Raw genomic sequence first — 13,730 nt, 5'->3', positions numbered from 1 at the left:
AAATTAATAATTTCGATAAATTAATAATATAAAAAAACTTTCAAAAGATACTTATATAAACCTATAATCCCATCAATATTATTTATTAATAACTCTCTAAATTTACAAAAATAACTAGCTAGTACAATTTACTAAATTATGATTCTATTGTTGATTTTTTTTTTTCATGAAATTTAATTCTATTATTCTTTTAAAAGTGCATCTACAAGACTACAATAATTTGATAATTTTAACTGCAATGTATAATCCAACATGAAAACCTCTCTTGTTCTTAATTTCGGGTTGATTATCTTTGCCTACACTAATATAAACTAGCTCAATTTAATTACTTTTACTGGTCTTTCAAGCGTATGACAGTTTGCATTTTCCTGGATAAAAAAAAAAAAGCCATTATTTCTTCCTCTATTTCGTAGTTCATACAAAAAATATCAATAATCTATATCAATATTATTTATTTTCTTGGCAACAAGATAAGGTCTTGTTTGTTGATCGTCCTCATGGTAAAAGAAGTCGGCTATGACCTTTGAGTTTTTTCTTGGGACGGTATCGAACTGATATCATTCGCCGAGGGAGACCGATAACGATCGTACGATAATGTCGAATGAATTTCTATTAAAGTTTTGTAATCACAATTTCCACCCCACGATCAAAAGCGAGCCAAAAGTTGAAACCTTTTTTCTTTAAGACAAATTTTGCCCCGCCTAGGTGCTAACGGGATTGTGCAAAGTGTCTCCCAAAATAGAACGCTTCCCAACTTTGAGTAGCAGCACTGCAGACTCAAAGAACTTCGAACAGAAGTGCTTTAAGAAAACTCAGACTCGATATGAGTATGCAAGAGAGAAGAAAAGAAATCTGAATGAATGAGCGAATTGGAATGAATGCAAGGGCCATCTATTTATAGATGTTGGACGGCTGCATCCCTTCAATGCATGCATGGCCGAAAAGTTGCAATGGTTCGGTCTGAAGAGATGTACACTGAGCCCAAGAGTCACGTCCTGTTTCGGCATGCACTGCAAAATAAATATTTAATTTATTTGTAAGCCCAAGACCGTGCGGTGCGGTCGGTTGGACGGCGGCGCGCGTGTGGCTAATGGTTCGAACTTAGCCTAGACTAGGTCCGCTCCCTTTAACAAACATGGGTATCCCTTGGACCCCAACCCATTGTCCAAACTTGGGCATTATATATTGTCATCCTTTCCCTTATTTTACCAATGTGGGACAATGAACATTTATCTCATTCACCACTTTCCAACACATTTTCCAACAAGTTTTAGTCATAATTTGAACTTCTGTGGCAAAATTTATGGAATAAAAAGATTGATCTATGTTATTTCTGTATTTATATGCTTGATGATTTAGCCAGAATGTTTACAATTTATATTTTTTTAGAACATTTCCCATGTCAGGATTTGGGGAGTGACATTTTTTATATGTTGCACGATGTGTTTTGTTTAGTACCAGCAGAAAATAATGTTGTTGCAGCTTTGGAAATATGAAGACATGACAATATTGTGCAGAATTCACTGATGAAACAGAGTAAACCATCCACTTAAAAAAAATCCATTAATTGAATAAAGCAATAGGGGAAATACAGTTAACAGTACAGCAGCTGAATATTGGTATGCTCTTTTTTTTTTTTTTAATCATTTCAACACTATTTTATTCATATTTACGAGGGATATCAAGAAACAAAAAAATGTGGGCTGCTGCATTCCATCCATATATCCATCTGCACTTTAATGCTGTGGCTGTCCACTTATTGCCATTCGAGGTGCTTCACGTTTCATCAATTTTGTGAACTGTGCAAAATGAGACAACAAAAAAAGTTTAGAATCAGATTAATCTTCATGTATTAGCATTTAAATGTTGACAACATAAATCGGTGTCGAGTTTCGCCTATTCGATACATACCTGTGAGGTTTTGAGCTCTAATTCCTTCCATTCCATTGCTGGTTGGCTCCCTTCTACTATACCAGTTCCCGCGTACAATATAGCACCGATGTCCTAGCAAATTTGATGGAATGCAAATTTATTTAGTTTCATCGATGAAGTCGCGACGTTTTCGATATAAGTTTCATTCATATGTGGGAATTTCTTTGCTGAGGTGGTGTTGGTTATTTATTACCTTTCCAACCAAGGCTGATCTTATTCCAACAGCAAACTCGCTCTCTTCACCACCAAACCACCCAACAGGGCCAGCATAGTATCCTCTGTCGAACGATTCTGCGTCATTGAATAATATATATATAATGCATCAGTATCATTTCTATATATTCATATAATAAAAATGATCGTTGAAACAAAGACACGAATTACTTATTAAAAGGTCAGGGGAGTAGTGTGTGCCTACCGGTTTCGATTATGAATACTCGGGCATCTTCCATAGGCTGCCCACAAACAGCTGGAGTCGGATGAAGTGATGACAAAATCTTGAACTGGAAAAACAAGTAGATTTTTTTTTTTAGTATCTGCTTTATCTAGCTATATATATGAATCCAAGGGAACCAAGGACCTATGTATTGTATATATACCTCATCATCTTCTTGTTCGAGTGTGCCCGTGAGTTTAGCGTAAAGATGTTGAATTCGTGGTAGCTTCCGCAGAGATTTGTTTGGTTCGACTATTGTGCTCGAACATATGGCCTAAAGACATTAAAAAATTATCATGTCAGAAGTACTCAAACAATATATATATATAGTGCATCAACTCTATATATAAATGAATTAATAGCTTTAATCTGTGAATGATATATGGATTATAAGCTAATTAAACTTACTTCGAGTTTTCTTCTGATGCTTTCTCTTACTACTGCAAATTCATGGTGATCTTTAGGACTGCAAATGAATCACCAAACAAAATTAAATGATGCAGCTGCTCAGAATATTTATCAAGCATTAATGAATTACTGATACTATAACGTTTTAATAATCTGATAAGTACTAGTTCATTACCTTGAAAGTAAATCGCGCCCAATCTGTAAATCTAGAGCCTCTGATGATCCTCTGGCTCGTGTTGCGGCCAATGCATCGCTGGTGACACTCAGCTGGTCGCGGTAAAATAGTCTTTCGGGCTAATTCAATTAGATACACAAAAGAATATCAAAATATTGCAAGACAACGAATTCAAGAATATGCCAAATACTAGCAAGCTAGGCTTGAATATTTATACTCACAGTGTTTCCAATGAAAGCAGGTGCTTCAGGAGGTTGGACACAAAACTGGTAGGAATTAACTCCTTCAGCCTTCAAGGCTTCCAACCACATCAATGGGTCGATTTCTGCATTTGTATGTACTCGGCTGCTACGTGCAAGCACGACCTGCATACATACATGTATAATTTTTCATGAGGTAAACTATATATTCATGAATATTTATATGACACAAAAAATTAAACAGATTAGGAGGGGGAGATGTTGGTAGATGAGAACCTTGGTTAGATTGGAATCTTTGCTTTTAATGGAGTCCAAGGCTTTGTTGACAGCTAGTTCCCAAGATATTTGGTTTGGAAAATGAGTTTGATCAAGCATAATAGGTTGTTGAGAAGAAGAATTATTATTAATGTTGGATTTGATGACACTTGAAAGCTGCCGCATGGTGGCCTCAAGTGCGGCTACTGCTTGTTCATATGTCGTCGAAAGGCGGTTGTCCCATGCCACGGTTGCAGCGATCATCGAACTTCCTTCAAACTCATCAAATTCAACCTGAATCCCATATACATATAAGCTGTTAACTTCAGATATTTAATTATATGAATAGTACTTTATAACTTTTGTCTAATAGTATTAATTAAATTAAATTACCTGAGGGACCATGAAATAGAAAGAAGCAAAGTCTTGCCATTCGGGAGAGATGTTAGCTTTTGCATCAAAACGCATTCCACCATAAGCACGGATCAGTGGAGAGCTTTTAGATAAGAACCTGATCGATCATCCAAATCATGCATGTATAATATTTGTTGGAATTTCGCGTCTCGAAAATTCAAGCATATATATATCGATGGAAATTAACTAAAATGTAAAGGTACAATATACATACCTTTTGATGGAATGCCAATCATTCAAAGAGAATGCATCGAGATGGCGAAATGAGACGGCTGAACCAAATCCAGCAACACCAACCAACTTTTCTTGATGAACAATGGACGATTCGCGACCAGAATAATAACTGCGCGGGAGCAAAGGATCTAAGCTCTGAGAACGAAGCCAATCCAGTGCCTCAATGTGCTCGTCAATCGGCACCTTCACATTTAAGTAACAATTATTATATGCATACAATATTCAAGAATCAAACATGCATGGATTTTTTTAATTTTTTTATATCTTATTATATTATATATGATCATATTATATATATTCAGATTCATTTATTTTGTTTGATGGACTTGAAATGTTTGAAATCGTTTATTTAATTGTCTTGAAATATATTGTTACTCATGATCAGCATGTTTTTATTAAAGCCAAACTTTTTTTTCCCCATGTATATCAAATTGTTTTCAGAGTTATAAGGGAAAAATAATTACTTAAGCGAAACTTTATTAGCTTTGTCACACGAAAAAATTGTTAGAATGGAAAAAATTACAATTTTTTATAATATTGTTAGAATGGGAAAATTAAAATTTTTTATGAAAACTTTTGTATTTCAAGTAATTTTTTTCTAATTTCATCATCGTAGCTAGAGTACTCCCCTCCAAAATCTTCTCACTTTGATTCTTTCAATTTAAAAAATTCACTGAATTAATTGAGGAAGAGATTTAAATTATGAAGTATAGAGTACTATAATTTAGAAATATTTTTCTTTAAATTCTTCAATCTTTTTTTCTATTAATTTTTGTTTTTCTTTATATATTCTAACTACAACATGGCATAGCTAGCTATATTATATATACCTCAAGACGAATGATCCCGGATTCAAGCTGCGATGGGTTCGACTTCAAGTCGTAAATGGCCGAGTTGAGGCGGTCGGCCGCCGAAGCTGGTGTCGGAGCCATTGGAAATGTTTTGGTCTCGATGGTTCCAATCGGCGCTCTAGGGTTATCACCTTGGCAACCATTCATTGATAGTGAAGATAACTCATTATAATATTTCTGCTACACACATATATATATATTGTCAATCAACCAATATAAATTGCAAGAAATATGATTTTAAAAACAAACAAACAAAAAAGTCTCATTCTCACGTGATTATCGAAATGAACCGAATGTCTTGCAATCGGGTTCGGACTTGAAACTTTGGATGATTTCACGGATTCCATATCTGTGAGACGGGCGAAGCAATGCTTAGCAAGTGAAGCCATGTGTGCTTTTTCTTGAGGTTTTTGCGTGTTTGTATGTCTGAATATAGTATTTCTTTCTCGCAAAAACCTATGATTTACACATTAAAATGGAACTTCCCTCGGTCTTTATATACTAAGCGATATATATAATATATGTAATTAAGTTTGAAGTCCAATTTCACGCCATAACTGACTAAGAGTTTGGATAATTTTTAATTCTTTTATTTGACTGTGAATAGCACACCCCATTCATATATATATATATATAGTTCTTCTTGACCGTAATCTTTATTTTTATTTTTTGTCATTAATTATTTATCAACATAAAATATAAATTAATTTAGTACTGCTCAACATTTGTGAAGTCACTTCCACGTTATTTCTTACGTTTTTGGAAGACTATCGTATGTTCAAACTTCAAAGTATAATTTGTTAGAGTATGTGCTTGCATTTTACAGCTAAGCACTCAATCGCGGGAACCAAATGTTTAAGAACTGAAAAAAATATAATTTTATATTAAATTGAACGAATTAATCTCTGATATCAACAGATTTCTCGTCATCTCTTCTTCTTTTTTGCTTAAAGTTTGATACGTAACTGCTAAATTGCATGTGTAATAATTTTATTGGGTAATACATCTCGTACGTTCTTTTCTTACAGTTTAGGACAAACTATTCATGACACGAAATAAATTCCTCAGTCAATTTTGATCATATTTATATTATTTGGAGATAAAATCGATCGGGATATTTAATTTTATGTCTTTCTAGCTATAAAATGATATATATATATATTTAATCCATAAAATGATATATTTTAATATCGTAAATTTTTTTAAATTTTGATGGTACATATATATACAGATTATGATTATTATTTAACAAAATAATATCTAATTTAGAAAATCGTGCTTCTTTTAAAATAATATATATTATATAAATAAATTGCATGCTAGATTTTGTTTTAACGACGCAATAAAGAATTAAAAAATATTTGGGCCGATTTTGACTGAAATGTAGAGCTATGGAGTATAGAGTACGTAAAACTTGAACTCTGCACATTAAGAATGCCCACTCAAACTGACTATTTCACCTGAGGGTTTGTTATTTCAAGAACAGAGTGCCCATCAATCACTAAATAAATAAATAAAAATGTATTCAATAAGGTGAATGCACAAATAAATAATGGAGAAAAAACAAAATCATGCCCCATGATCCTCATATGCGCCTTAATTAGTCAAAACTTTATATAATTTGCTTGTCATAAAGTTTTAGTTTATTAATCCTATACGAAGTTTGGGATTGGCTAATAACTTGATGCTCATTTCCTTTTGCATATTTCAAGTTTTTTTATGATTAATATTATCCTTCGCTTTTATAAATTATGAATATTCTGTATGTATGTATGTGTATATATATATATATATATATATATATATATATATATATATATATATATAATATAATATAATATAAATAATCCATTTCATATCTAACAAACACATATTTACCAACTCTTGTTCTAATTGTTTCTAATTGTTTATCTCTCTTTTGAACATCATTAACGTGTGTACAAACTACAAAGATATATAGCTAGTATCCGTAAATGTAGTATATAATTACAATTAGAAAATTTTGTTTCCAATATTAAATTAAAGGGTTTGTTGTGGCTAGATTTAAGCTAGCTTATGTAATCTTCATGATAAAAAAATTCTTGACTATCGAATTTTTTAGTTATTTTTATTATTATTATATATTGGCATTCAATGTGCACTTATATTTAGATTCGGTATCTCCTATACATAGGGTATGATTAGTTGTGGTAAAACATATATTTAATAAATGAAGTAGCTAGTTTAGTGCATGAAAATTATAAATGCGGCAGAATCTATACGTAACAAAATTATTTTACTTGGAGTCAGTTATGGCGTGAAATTGGACTAACACAAGTATTGACCCTACTCCTATATATACTTTTTATATAACGACACCGAGGGAAGTTTCATGTTCATTTCCCACATTTTTTTTAATATATATGAACATATATCCATAATAATACTCCCTTTTTTTATATATATAGGTATTGTAGTTTAATTATCTATATATATCTGTTAGAAAAATTACAATTTTTATTATATATGTTTGCTTTTTAATATTTATCACTTTTTCATATTTCACTTTTTCATATTGTCAAATTTTAATTTCATTTTTACTTATATATGCGTCTTTCAAGTTCTGAAAATTGTAATATTTTTTCGTGAAAATGCCGATGTAACAGTGCATATACATCAACGTCGCATAGACAAAACGTCAAAAAATGACCAAAATTGCAAAACAAATATTGAAATTGACAAATTAACGATCAAAATTGCAACAGCTTTGCATTGTCATGCATTAAATTCCCGGTTCCAACATGAGGTTTATTTTGCATTAATCAGTTTCTAAGGGCACTAGCACTAGCTAGACATGGTTTATATTATGATACATGTACACGTAGTATTAAACATTAGGTATATACTTGTGCTTTGAGATTACAAAATTATCACTGTACTTTATTTGAAAAAAATCTTTCACAAATACATTTAGGATAATTATGTAATTTCAAGTGCAATAAATAATTCAATGTGATTTACTGTATATAATTAATTAAATTGTGCATATATATCGTTTGGTCCATTTTATATCATGAAAAATGCAAAATCTTTTTATTCAACACAAAACACTGAAACAGTTATATTATTAACCCAAAATCTTAGTTTTAAAAGGCCAGAAATTAAAATTCTTATAATACAAAAACACCAATAACGTACACCTGCTCTTAGCTAGTAAAGAGGCATTCACCATGCTCGAAGCATTTAAAAACCTATGAATATATATAACATTATTTAAACATATATCTATTACTATTATAAAAGTCACACTTTTAAGTTATGAATTTTCATATATGTCATCTTTTATATTAGAAATTTTATTTGTTGTATGAGCTTTGTTGGTATTTCCAAAACTTTTTTAAGGTTTTCTATGTCATTTTATAGTTTAAGTAAATATGTAATCACTTTGTCTCTATTTATTTATTTTAGGTTGATTAATTGCTAATATTTAATATTAATAAATGTCCTTGATATTTGTGCTCTTAAAACATTAAAACTTAAAAAATTTATTATTAATTATCACTAATATTATTTCCGTGTGCTTAAAACTGTACAAATTAAAATTTTATTAATTATTATTATTATCTAAATTAATTATTAATTAACAATAATAAGGTACATATATGGTAACCGATAATTCATATTAAAAATCGTTAAATCAATATATAGCATAGATATAACAAAAACTTAAAATTTTATTAATTATTAACTAAATAACAACAATAAAAGCAAAAGATTTGTTTCTCACTTCTTCATTCATTCATATGTTTATTAATTTTTTTCTTATTTAATTTTAACTTTTAATAATGTCTAACGAATATTAATATTGATATGCAATTTATGTAAATTTAAAAATATTATAAATTTGTGTCATACATTATGATTATAAAAGTATTACAAAATAAAAAAGTTATTAATTTTGTGAATTTATTTTCAACTTTAATCCTTATCGTCATGTTTTTAGTCTACTAATATTTTTAGCATGATATTTCGATTGTTAAACTTTTAAGAAAAACATAAAATTAAATTGAACAATTAACTTTAACAATCTGGTTCAGATCAAGTCGAATCATATCGTAAGTTGAGGCCTTATGTTGGGGTGCAAATATTGTCCCTATCGAGTAGAGCGATCGAACTAGGACGATTGTGTTGATGTATCGTTTAAAAAATTTGAGTTGCAGTACTGTTACCATCAGCTATAACTTTTGGTACAGCAGCAAGCGCTCGGTCCTACAATTGGTATCAGAAATACTGTCATGAGTTGATTCTCATTGATTTTAAGAAGTACAATTATTGAGAGAAAGATGATTATGATGCAATAATTATCATTATTGGGTAGAACAATTGAACCACGATGATTGGGTTGATGTACTACACCTTATTTCACTAATACAGGAAAAGTATGATCCTACATTATTCAATCAATTTATTTATTTATTGAGATTTGGTAATTTAGCTGACTTCTTGGTATTTCAATTTTTAGTAAAGAAGACTATAAAACTAAAGGAAAATGATTTTTGGTCCATTAAATTTTTTATTTTTGGGTTTTAGTTCATTAACTTTTTAAAGTTTGGTTTTAAAATACACTAACATTTTATTTTATGGTATTTTGGTCGAATTGCTAGCGTGACGGCTTGACAAGTCAACATTTTCCAAAATCGCATTATAATTTTTGGTTCCATCTAAGCAATTGGACAAAAATAGCTAGCCGAAAATAAAAAATTGGTGTAACAAAACCAAACTTTGAAAACTCAATTGACCAAACCCAAAATTGAACAAATTAGTTGACAAAAAAACTATTTTTCCTAAAATTAATGGCAAGGACTAACTGTGTAATATATTTGAAAATTTTAGGACCGAACATATTTTATGGGTGAACCATAAGGCTGCGTTTATTTTAAATGATGGGATTGAGCAAGGATATATTAAAGTATGATTATTAAGATAATTTGATAGGATATAGAGTTGTTATGGATAAATAATGAGTTATTTGCACCCACCACCCCTGTAAAATATTGAAAATTCACATTTTTTCCCTGTAAAATTTTAATAGGCATCTTCAACTCTGACCTTTTAAAAAATTAGCACACTCGCCCCTTCAGATGAGTGATTGTTGCGCACGCGCCCATCATGCGATTGAGCAAATATTTTGATATTTTTTTTGAACCAAATACCCCTGTGAAATATTAAAAATGCATATTTGACCCCTAAGAAAATAATTTTTAAATATATTCAACTCATAATACACAATTTTTAATAAAATCTAATTATAAATATTTATCAAACATTTTTTGTTTTATTAATTTTTATTTTTTATTTTAAATGTATTATCATTAATTAATTATTTTCTAAAAAATATTATTACTTTATCCTGTTATCATTATTTTATTAAACTCACTTCGTATTTCCAACTTTTTCATTAAACATGCATTCATAAACAAGTATTTAAATAATTTCAAGTACCAAAATACTAAACTACACTGATAAGTTCAAACATATTGCTTTTTTGATTTAGGATTATATATTATTGAACAAAAATTTAAATTTTTCGATAAGATGCATTGTACAATTTTTAATAAATAATAAAAAATAGCATGCTTATATAATTCTAAATTGAAAAAGTAACATTCATGAACTTATCATTTGGTTCAATATTTTGGTATTTTTAGATATTTAAATCCTTATTTATGAATCATGTTTAATGGAGATGTTGAAAACACGAAGTGATTTGATAAAATAATGATAACGAGATAAAGTAATAATTTTTTTAGAAATAAATTAATTAAAAATTATAAATTTAAAATGAAAAATAAAAACAAATAAAATTAAAAATGTTTGGTACTTATCATGCACTTATCATTTTGATTTAATATTTCGGTACTTTTAGGTATTTAAATCTCGTTTATGAATGCATTTTTAATGAAGAAGTTGGAAACAAGAAAAAAATTTAATAAAATAATTATAACAAGATAAAATAATAATATTTTTTAGAAAAAAATTTATATAATCATAATAAATTTAAAATTTAAAATAAAATTAATAAAACGAAAAATGTTTGCTAAATATTTTATAATTATATTTTAATAAAAATTATGTATTATGGGTTGAATAGATTTAAAAATTATTTTCACAGGGGTCAAATATGCATTTTTAATATTTCACATGGGTATTTGGTGCAAAAAAAATATCAAAATTATTGTTCAGTGGCATGAGGGGCGCGTGCGCAACAATCACTCATTTGAAGGGGCGAGTGTGCTAATTTTTTAAAAGATCAGGGTTGAAGATGCCTATTAAAATTTCACAGGGAAGAAGTGTGCATTTTTAATATTTCACAGGGTTGTTTGGTGAAAATAACTCAAAATAATATGTTTAGTTGGATGGATTAAAAAAAACATTTCTTCACTTTTTTTTGCATGTTCGAATTTTCACTGCAAACAATATATTTGTAGAACCGACTACCTGTCGCTTTACCAAAAACTATAGCTGGTGGTAATGATGCAACTCAAATTTTTTAAACCGCACAGAAGCTCAAGCGTCATGGTTTAATCGTTCTACCAGCAGAGATAATTATTGCACCCTGGGCCGATCCTAACAATTTTTGGGCCTGATTCTAACTTTTAAAAGAGGCCCCTAAATCATAATGTGCGTTCATATTTTTTTAGACTAATAAAAAAAATTTCGATTTAAAAAATGTGCAATAGTCAAAATATTTCTATTTTAATTTAGTAATAAGATCAAGCATGTACAAAATGATCACTATAAAATAACTCGTCTAAAAGTTTAGAGCTAACAATATTAATCAAATTGTTCATGAATTTTTTTTCTCAATTAATAGCATAAATAATTCATTCAATCTTTTCTTATAACATGGTTTATTGAGAAAATGTTTTGAAGAGCTTTAAATTTGAGAAATTTTGTTTTGCACTTACAACTGTAAAAAGTATAGTCAACAAGATTTTATGAGCAATGTGAGCATTTGAAAAATATCCATCTATTTTTTTCAAGTAAATCACTACATCCGTTTCTGATTTTGTTTCTCTTGGTAATGAGAACTTTATGAATGACAACTCCGAAAATAAATCGTCCTCATTAATATAAGAACAATCCCTATGAGTCAGAAAATATGTTTTTATATTGGTCCAATTACACTACTATATAATAAATTTAGAGAATAAAAAAAGTTTTTTGTTTATATTGTACATAGGAAAAATAATTTATATTTGAAAAAAATTATCAAGAGACCCAGGAATAATAAACTTCATAAATAAATTTATCAATAAGCCTAAAAATAATAATAATAAAAAAGTTTTATTAGGAAGTAGGCAAAGGAAAAATAATTTATTGAGATAAGAATGAAAAGGTCCAAGAATAATTAATTTATATTGGATTAATTTACACTTTTATATAATAATTTTTTTCAAAATTATGGGTCCCGAAAAAAAATGAGCCCGAGTCAGACGACTCTTCTGCCTCCAAATAGGAACGAATTTTCAGTACCCCAACAATCTCCCTCCTAATAATTGCACTCCTTGCAATCAATGAGAATCGAACTCATAACCTTGGTTCTGATACCAATTGTAGGACCGAGCGCTTGCCGCTTTACCAAAAGCTATAGCCGGTGGTAATGGTGCAACTCAAATCTTTCAAACCGCACAACGGCCCAAACGCCTTAAAAAAAAGATTTGCCAAATATTAATACGTTAGATTTTTAAACAAAAATGATGAATTTATGAATCATATATATATATATATATCATTAATTAAATAATTAATTGTATAACTAAATTATCTCTTCTTCAATATATTTTTTAATATTTTAATACACTGGGTTTATATTAGAAAAATCTTAATTTTGATATTGTGTTCTTGTCAGGATCTTGATTATTATATATATATAATCATTATTATCTCTTCCTATATATAAAAAATCTCTCCCTTAGACACCATCTTTTCATTTGTCGAAATTGCCCTTATGTGATATAAATATTACTCTTTTATTTTTATTTGTTTTTTTTTTTTAAAATTTTGATATTTCAAATTTTCATATTTTTCTCAACTAAACATTATAGATAAGGTAAATTGATAAATAAATTTTAAATTTATTTTTATATTATTTTATAAATGAAAAAAATAAATTAAAATATTATCGAAAAAATAATATTTATACATAACATACAATATTAAATATATTATATGATTTTATACACACGTAAGACGTGTGTGCGATTATGCTAGTGTATAATAAAATTTGATGATCGTCAGAGCCAAGGAAACAAGTTTATTTTATAGGCTGAGAAAATACACACAAGAAAATTTTGTATGATTATGCATGACCAAGTTGGCTGAGAATCAAATGAAGTTAAGCTATAGCAATTGTCTTGTGAACACCATGTTTATCGGAGGTAAAAATTATGTGCTTTAGATATACTTTATCTATATATAGAATATCAACTTTCATGTTCAAATAAAATTTTTAAATAGAAGGACAATAGTTTTTTTTTTCACTTACATGCTTAATTTTAGGTTTTGATTCACTTGAAATTTTCAAAGTTTTCTTTTGATATGCGGAATTTTATGTTTAGACTGTTTTGATCTAATTGCTAACGTGACACTCATTGTAGGGTTGGTATACCGACCAAAATATCGAATTACCGGGATACCGTAACGAATTGTTTTTGACATACATATATTTTTCTGTATACCAAATTTTTTTCGGTATCTGTAAGGTATCAGTATAAATTTTTTTTCATACCAAAATTTTGGAATTTCGGTATCAGTACATGTATGGATTTTTTTCGTACCAGTAT

General features: G+C 29.0%; 1 protein-coding gene across 2 annotated transcripts; it reads right to left on the bottom strand.

Moving 5' to 3' along the window:
- Positions 1–1,556: 1,556 nt before the first annotated feature.
- LOC140890253 (isochorismate synthase, chloroplastic-like) lies at positions 1,557–5,345 on the bottom strand. Of its 2 annotated transcripts, none has more exons than XM_073298015.1 (13): positions 5,178–5,345; positions 4,885–5,085; positions 4,035–4,237; positions 3,800–3,917; positions 3,428–3,700; positions 3,173–3,316; positions 2,952–3,070; positions 2,777–2,834; positions 2,532–2,642; positions 2,351–2,435; positions 2,126–2,223; positions 1,912–2,004; positions 1,557–1,799 (listed from the first exon to the last, which is right to left on the bottom strand). In XM_073298015.1, exons 1-13 carry the CDS (start codon positions 5,292–5,294, stop codon positions 1,737–1,739), a joined length of 1,683 nt encoding a protein of 560 aa, XP_073154116.1. In that variant the 5' UTR covers positions 5,295–5,345; the 3' UTR covers positions 1,557–1,736. The 2 variants fall into 2 exon arrangements, with proteins under 2 accessions (XP_073154116.1, XP_073154122.1); XM_073298021.1 differs by having other exon boundaries at positions 4,885–5,082.
- Between the last annotated feature and the right edge of the window lie 8,385 nt (positions 5,346–13,730).

This window comes from Henckelia pumila, chromosome 1 (assembly GCF_033568475.1).
Source record: "Henckelia pumila isolate YLH828 chromosome 1, ASM3356847v2, whole genome shotgun sequence".
In the NCBI taxonomy this organism is placed as follows: domain Eukaryota; kingdom Viridiplantae; phylum Streptophyta; class Magnoliopsida; order Lamiales; family Gesneriaceae; genus Henckelia; species Henckelia pumila.
This window is presented reverse-complemented; position numbering and strand designations above follow the sequence as displayed.

What these genes read in the sequence shown, in the direction of transcription:
- LOC140890253 (XM_073298015.1), bottom strand. Translation starts at nt 5,294, where the DNA reads ATGGCTTCACTTGCTAAGCATTGCTTCGCCCGTCTCACAGATATGGAA. An exon ending in GGGCGCGATTTACTTTCAAG is followed by an intron (nt 2,835 to 2,951) that starts GTAATGAACTAG and finishes ATTCATTTGCAG; the next exon opens with TCCTAAAGATCACCATGAAT. An exon ending in TAGAGCTCAAAACCTCACAG is followed by an intron (nt 1,800 to 1,911) that starts GTATGTATCGAA and finishes CATTTTGCACAG; the next exon opens with TTCACAAAATTGATGAAACG.